The sequence below is a fragment of the Acipenser ruthenus genome, chromosome 26 (assembly GCF_902713425.1).
Source record: "Acipenser ruthenus chromosome 26, fAciRut3.2 maternal haplotype, whole genome shotgun sequence".
NCBI classification, from domain to species: Eukaryota; Metazoa; Chordata; class Actinopteri; order Acipenseriformes; family Acipenseridae; genus Acipenser; species Acipenser ruthenus.
Window position 1 is genome coordinate 22,491,476 of NC_081214.1, and position 6,492 is coordinate 22,497,967.

Genomic DNA, 6,492 nt, shown 5'->3' on the forward strand with positions numbered 1-6,492 from the left:
TGGCTATTGTAGTTTTTACTGTGAGAGGTTTACACTGTCTTCGGACTCGCTTTGAAATAAACATGGCTGTGGAAAGACAATTTGAAGAACACAGTAAAAATACAATTTCACAACATATTCAGGGTTTTAGGCAATTCCATTATAAACCTAATACAGAAAAGTGACGTTTATTTTACTTGCTTGACTAAAAAATAAAATTTAGAAAATTGTTCCTTATAACAATATAATAAAATGCTACTGTTTTAAAAAATAAGTATCATGCCTATTCAAATGAAATATCACTCTCTTTTCAATTGGAAAAAACGTAGTTATTATTGTTGTTATTATTATTATTATTATTATTATTATTATTATTATTATTAATAAGTTCTTCATAGTGTCCATTCTGTTGAAATCCACTTTAGCGACACACTGGTCCCTTAAGTATTCACCTGATGTCTCTCTGGATCCGCTGGGTGGCGCTGTGATGTGGAAGCCTCTCCAACAGCTCGCTGCGAACGTTAACCTCTAGCCTTTCCCAGAGGTCTCTCTCTTTGCCATCCGCCATTGTGGTGATAGGGCTGCGGGTTTCACTATGGTAAGGAAAAAATCTTTAAACATCCTTAATGTTCATATACAAAAACAAGCTTACGCCTCTGGAAATAAGTTGTTTAGACGTTTAGGTAACCAGCGATCGTGTTATTTTAACAAAAAGCAAACACAGAAGCGCTCGGATTGTCTTCCTCAGTCCCGATCTGTTTCAGCTTGCCTTTCTCATGTCAGTGGAAATTCAGCAAACGGCCCCGCTCACTGTGTGCAGTTTGTAGTCTGTGATTACAGTTTTTCCTGAACATATTTAAATTACTTGGGTATTGTGCGCTTTAGTACAGGAATTAACTGCGCCCGTTTTAAACGGAGCGCAAAATCACAATTTCAAGAGACGGTGATTTAGGAATCTCCGTTGTTTTAAGGTGCCGTTTTCTTGATCCATCGTGTTTTCCTGATAATGCGCCCCTTTGCTTGTGACTTTATTTGAATAAACTTTTGGGATGAATCGGCTTCCAATGAGCGAAAACTACTCCTGCTATTGACGTGTAAACACAGTGGAAATGCATGCGCTGTAATTAAGTGTGGGAGACGATGAAAACACAGTAAACTTGTGTTGGTAATTTACAACTGTGCCTGATGGAATGACTTCAGTATACTAACCCTGTTTCAGGGGTGGAAGGAAGACTTTTTGAGCCATGCCATGTTTCAGTGGGATTTTAATCCGACTCACCAGTACTCTGGAGGGCTGTTTCATTATCCGCATTGTTTCAATGGAATCTGAAGGATTGTAAATAGAAATGTTTGCTTTACATTGTACCTGAAAGTGTTTGGGGTTTATAAAACCGAGACCTGCATGCTAATGTTGGTTGTATCTTTTTATCCCGTAGTCATCCCACAAGACCTTCAAGATCAAGCGCTTCCTAGCGAAAAAGCAGAAGCAGAACAGGCCGATTCCTCAGTGGATTCGAATGAAAACTGGTAACAAGATCAGGTGAGCTTCATGGACTCTAGTGGGATAGCAGACTTTGTGCCCTATGGTCCTGTGCAGTACTTGCAATAAAGTTTTACATTTCTCTAACTTTTGTGAAGCACCTGTTCATTTGATCTGAACTTGGCGCTAGGGAGCAGCTTGATTTTTGTTTGTTGCACATGTTCCTGCTTAATCCAGAGGCATCAGTAACAGCCTTGCTTCCATTATCAGCACACCTCTCCCCAACCTGAAAATGCAAACCTTACCAACATTAATCTATCTGAATAGCAACACAGCCCTGCTGTGGTTTTTAAAGGGAACGTTCTCTATAAAACCAATGCTGGTTAAAGCTCCAGGAGCATGTGGCGCCACACAGATCCACAGCCAGTGGCGTGTGCACATGCGTGTGTTCATTAGGCATATTTAACCCTCATTATATTAAGCTCAGTGTTTACTAGAGATGTATTTTTCATGTTTTGTTGCTGGTAAGCTATTAAAGCAGGCTGCAATTACAGTGCTTCATTCTGTGGGAGGACTGCCATTAACCTGCTGAGAGTAAATGCTGCTGTGAATTTACTGGCTTCACCTGCTTGTGGTGATGGGCATTCTTTGTGGCAGCTACAAAAAAATCTATAAATTATTCCAAATGTCACTTCATAGAATTGGGATTGTAATCTTAGTGGGAATGTAAACAAGTGATTTTTTTTTTTTTTGACATTGTACCAGTTAGTGACGCCTAATCGGGATTTCTGCTAAAATGGGATACAATTCTAGTGGACTGTTCTGTTTGAAATTCAGCATGATGGAGCTTGATCTGCAACACTACAGTTTGCTATATGCAAGTTTAGGCACATTTTGTATGAATTACAAAATCAATTGTAATAGGGCTAGTTTAGTCCTTTAGATAAAAGCTATAGTAGGCAGAATGAAATGGCTTTAGATGCATCCCTTTCTAAGAGTCATTCCGTTTTACTCACAAGTTGACCCTTTATTCTGCTCCAGGTACAACTCCAAGAGGAGACACTGGAGAAGGACCAAGCTGGGCTTGTAGGACCAGCGGCTGCTTCTGGACGACATCACCACACATCCATCCTGCAAAGACTCCTCTCCGTGGAAGCCCAGGAGAGAAGCCATGTCGCCAGTGTCCGACTGCCTCTCTTTTGTACAGATACTCGATTGATTGTTTGTGCTCAATAAAAGCGAAAATTGGAAAAATCAAAAACTGATGTGATTTGTTTTTAGTGAAAACGGTTCTCCTAATCTAGAACTGTATTTATTGCTTAAAGTGCTTTTCAAGTTACTGGCTGCAGTTTGTGTCCAATTTCTAGAATGACTATTTTATTCTCCTGTTTCCCAGTGTAGCTGTCCTCGGATGCATGGTAAGATGATTTCAAGCACTGTGGTCTTGAGTAGTAATAGTATCCACCTACAGTAAGGCTTAATGTTTAAACACATGAAGAATCACTACCACACTTAAATGTGTATCTCTTTTCAGTGAATGCTTCTGATCCCCTGCATGTATGATCTCTTTCTGCTCTGAGCCATGTGTGTTGACTCAGCCTGCCCTGCGAGTACTTTACTGGTCATTCTCCAGAGTAGTGGTGATGCAGCATCTAGTGCAGGACTTCCCAACCCTGCTCCTGGGGACCCAACGTGTCTTCCAACTGAGCTCTCAATTACTTAACTAAACCCTTCATTGAATTTCCTTAATTAAACCTTTTGTTTTCAGCTCTTAAACAGTTGCAGATTTCAAGTTAACTATAACATTTTAGAAGTAACTTGAACTCTGCAACTTTCTGGGGGGCTGAGAACAATGAAAGGTATAATTAAGGGTCTAGATCAGTATTTGAGAGCTCGGTTGGAATGATGGGAAGCCCTGTTCTAGTGTGAACTATCTGATCTATTGAATGCTGGAAGGAAAGGGCTTTCAGATTGAGGGCCTCGATGGATTTCACAAGCTTGCATGTATTAAGCTGATATTTATAAGCATCATTCCAGCAACCATGAGAATTTGTAAACAGTCTTGTAGGTTTATTGGTTTTGACTGGTGGTAAAATTAACAAGAAGCAGCTTCTGAATTTCTGCTTCTGAATTTCCACAAGAGGGCGGTGTACCGGTTCAGGCAGTCCAGTATATATACTTCTGATCCTGTATGTGTTTCACTAGTTCAGTTAATCAAATTAACATGGTCAGCACACGCCTCCAGACCCCACGCCTGCTGTGTCAGGCTGGTATTGTAACTAGCACTGGGTTTCAAAGTGCCTCTTGTATAATGACCTGTGCTTTTTTTTTCTTTCTGTATGAGATAAACCTATTTATTTGGCTTTATTATAGCGTCGTTGTGTTCATTGCACATTTAGATGAAGGAAAGCTCCGTGTAAAATGGTTACTATTGCAACCCAAGCATTTGGTACTGTGGAAGGGACCAACGAGAAATGCCTTTGTGTTGATGCAGTCTTCCACCAGGGGGTGCTGTGAAGGTGTTCCTGAAAAGCCAGCCTGTTCTCATTAACATTGGTGTTGTATTTGCCAACGATAGTGATAACTATATGTGGGGCAGAGCAAACAAATACACGCTTTTTTAGTTGTTATGGTGTATTTTGGACGTGTTTCTTTTTAAACTACTTTTCCCAAAACGTATGAAGTCCTTTATCGATCCTAAATAGTTGCCTCTCGGAAAAGCGTGCATTATAATGTAAGGTTGCTTAGCAACGTTACATTATCGGGTTCTGATAATGCATCTTCCTCTCAGCTCTAACAAAAAAATGTCAGTTTAACTCCAGAGTAATTGCTTTATAATTGCGCTGGCCGACAGAAATGAAATAACTACATCTCAGTGAATAATGCATAGCATACAACAGGCATGAGATTCGTGTTTTATCCACAGAAGCTTTCGTTTGATTAACTCCACAGACGCATGTGACGCACCTTCGGACTGCAGTCACATCTGAACAGCACTGGGTGTCATGGAAACGCACAGACATACACAGTGCGATAGATCTGGACTGTATTTATAGAAAACATATTTGGTTTTACAACAAAAGTGCAATTTGTAATATTTGAAATCATATACATATATTGACATTTTTATATTTGAACAGTTCTACATACGACGAGTAGCATTAGCAAATCAACCACCATAAAAAAAAGTTAACAAAAACGATTTCGTATATATATATTTACATAATATTTACAAGATTAAACATAAATACAACATCTATGGAGTTTTGATTGACAATACTGTAAACATAATGTACCATAACTACAGAGTTCTGAAGTACCTCATAATGTGTCTGAAATTGCTAATTCATTTTTGTTTTAATTAAAGGCTCTATAAAAACGTAATACCATTTCATTCCAGCCAGGTCAATTCTAGACCCCCCTGTGCTTCAGTCAGCGGACCCCCCAGAATCTATTTGCCCTGTTTAGGAACGAAAAGAAAGATGGGAAGCGCCTCCGGAAAGTGCCGAACCTGGTGGTCTCTGTTTTGTTGACAGAACAATCTAGCTCGTCTCTGGTATTCTGAGAGGCGCTGTAGTGCGCTCCGCCTGTCCCGTTGTTATTTACATTGTGGTACCCAATGCTCCCAGTCTCTTCATCCATGGCCCCAGTGAGCTCTCTTAATTCGGTGGAAGCGTTTCTTTTCAGATACTGCCAGGCTTTCTTTCCATTGTAATCCCTGGCATCCACATCGGCGCTGTACGCCCCCACAAGGATTTTAATAATCATGTCCTGTCCGTGCATGGTCGCGACATGCAGGGGAGTGAGACCCCCGCTGGCTCTCAGGTTAACATTCACAGGAAAGTCCTTGCTTTCTGCAAACCTCATCAGGTGTATCAACGTTTCGTGTTTCCCATGCTTGGCCAACCAGTGGATAACCGTAAACCCTGTCACAAAATCCCGTTTAGTCAGCAAATTGGGGTCCTCGGATAAAAACTCGACGATGGTATCGTAATTCCCATCGACTACTGATAGCATCCAGGCGTGCTCCACGGGATCCAGGGCCAGAAACGCGCGGTTGTTATTTTCCTCGTTAGTGAGATCAGTGTCCGGATCGTTGTCAGGGTCCCCTTGCACGCTGCAGCTCTTTGACGACTGCAGTATGCTCCCCAATCCACGGTGCAAGCCATTGTTCAAAAAGAGTTCTTTTAAATATTTTTTCCTCATCGCTGGCGTAAGGGTGTATTTTTCTGCCGCTTCGCACGGTAGTTTCTGTGAGATGCACTGGCCGGTTGCTCCGCCGCCGCCTCCATCCGTCTCCTTTACTTCGGACTGTCTCTGGAACTTCTGCCTCCGCGAGGAAGCAGGCAGCGGTCTAGTGCGGACCCTGAGCGAAGGCTGCAGGCTCAGACTGAAGTCTCCAGACGCGCCTTTCACGGGGACGTGGGAGTCTCTCAGACTGGCACTTAGTAAACCGCATTCCGGATCCTCCCCCTCCTTCAGCAATGCTGGCCTTTCCTGATGAGAATCTGAAACACCGCTTCTACCGATTGTATCTGCCAGTTCGGAGCCGCTTGCGCTGTCATACATATTTGGAGCGATACTCCTCCTTTCCTGTAGACTGATGGCCCTTGTATGATAAGGAGCTCTTTTGCCCAGTGTGTATATCGTCCAGTCAAATGATCACTGGATGATTTTTTTTCTTCACTTCTTCTGCCGGACAAAGAAAAAGAACATTTAAAAACATCAGGTTTTTTTTTCTACAATAAAATAATCAACCAAGCAAATAGGCGCAGAGTGCCGACCAAATGTACCACTGTTTACCCACCAAATAGCGCGACACGCTAGCTGAGGAAGTATTGATGAAATCGTGGTGAACTTTCTTAAGAAACAACGAGCACCACCCATTTGACAGCTGTTCCTCTTTCACATGTTCGTTTCCGTCTATAAAAACAGAAATGCAACGATATGAAACTGAGCACTCAAGGTTCAAAGTTACCCCGTGCCAAGCACGGGACCAGAAGGACCCGTGACTTTTTATAAGCACCACACTA

The 6,492-nt window shown here is 41.9% G+C and overlaps 2 protein-coding genes and 1 non-coding gene across 4 annotated transcripts; 2 read left to right on the top strand and 1 right to left on the bottom strand.

The window, feature by feature from the left end:
* The first annotated feature begins 450 nt into the window (after window positions 1-450).
* Window positions 451-2,720, top strand: LOC117412618 (large ribosomal subunit protein eL39). The gene is made up of 3 exons (XM_034021131.3): window positions 451-577; window positions 1,416-1,519; window positions 2,501-2,720. Exons 1-3 carry the CDS (start codon window positions 575-577, stop codon window positions 2,547-2,549), a joined length of 156 nt encoding a protein of 51 aa, XP_033877022.1. The 5' UTR covers window positions 451-574; the 3' UTR covers window positions 2,550-2,720.
* LOC117430957 (small nucleolar RNA SNORA69) lies at window positions 1,994-2,124 on the top strand. The gene has a single exon (XR_004548608.1). It is a non-coding gene; the product is annotated as a small nucleolar RNA SNORA69 (small nucleolar RNA).
* A 1,768-nt stretch (window positions 2,721-4,488) lies between the features above and the next one.
* LOC117430845 (ankyrin repeat domain-containing protein SOWAHD-like) lies at window positions 4,489-6,383 on the bottom strand. Of its 2 annotated transcripts, none has more exons than XM_059001526.1 (2): window positions 6,267-6,383; window positions 4,489-6,148 (listed from the first exon to the last, which is right to left on the bottom strand). In XM_059001526.1, the coding sequence occupies exon 2, from the start codon at window positions 6,026-6,028 to the stop codon at window positions 4,892-4,894; it is 1,137 nt and encodes a 378-aa protein (XP_058857509.1). In that variant the 5' UTR covers window positions 6,029-6,148; window positions 6,267-6,383; the 3' UTR covers window positions 4,489-4,891. The 2 variants fall into 2 exon arrangements, with proteins under 2 accessions (XP_058857509.1, XP_058857508.1); XM_059001525.1 differs by having other exon boundaries at window positions 4,489-6,151.
* Window positions 6,384-6,492: the final 109 nt, after the last annotated feature.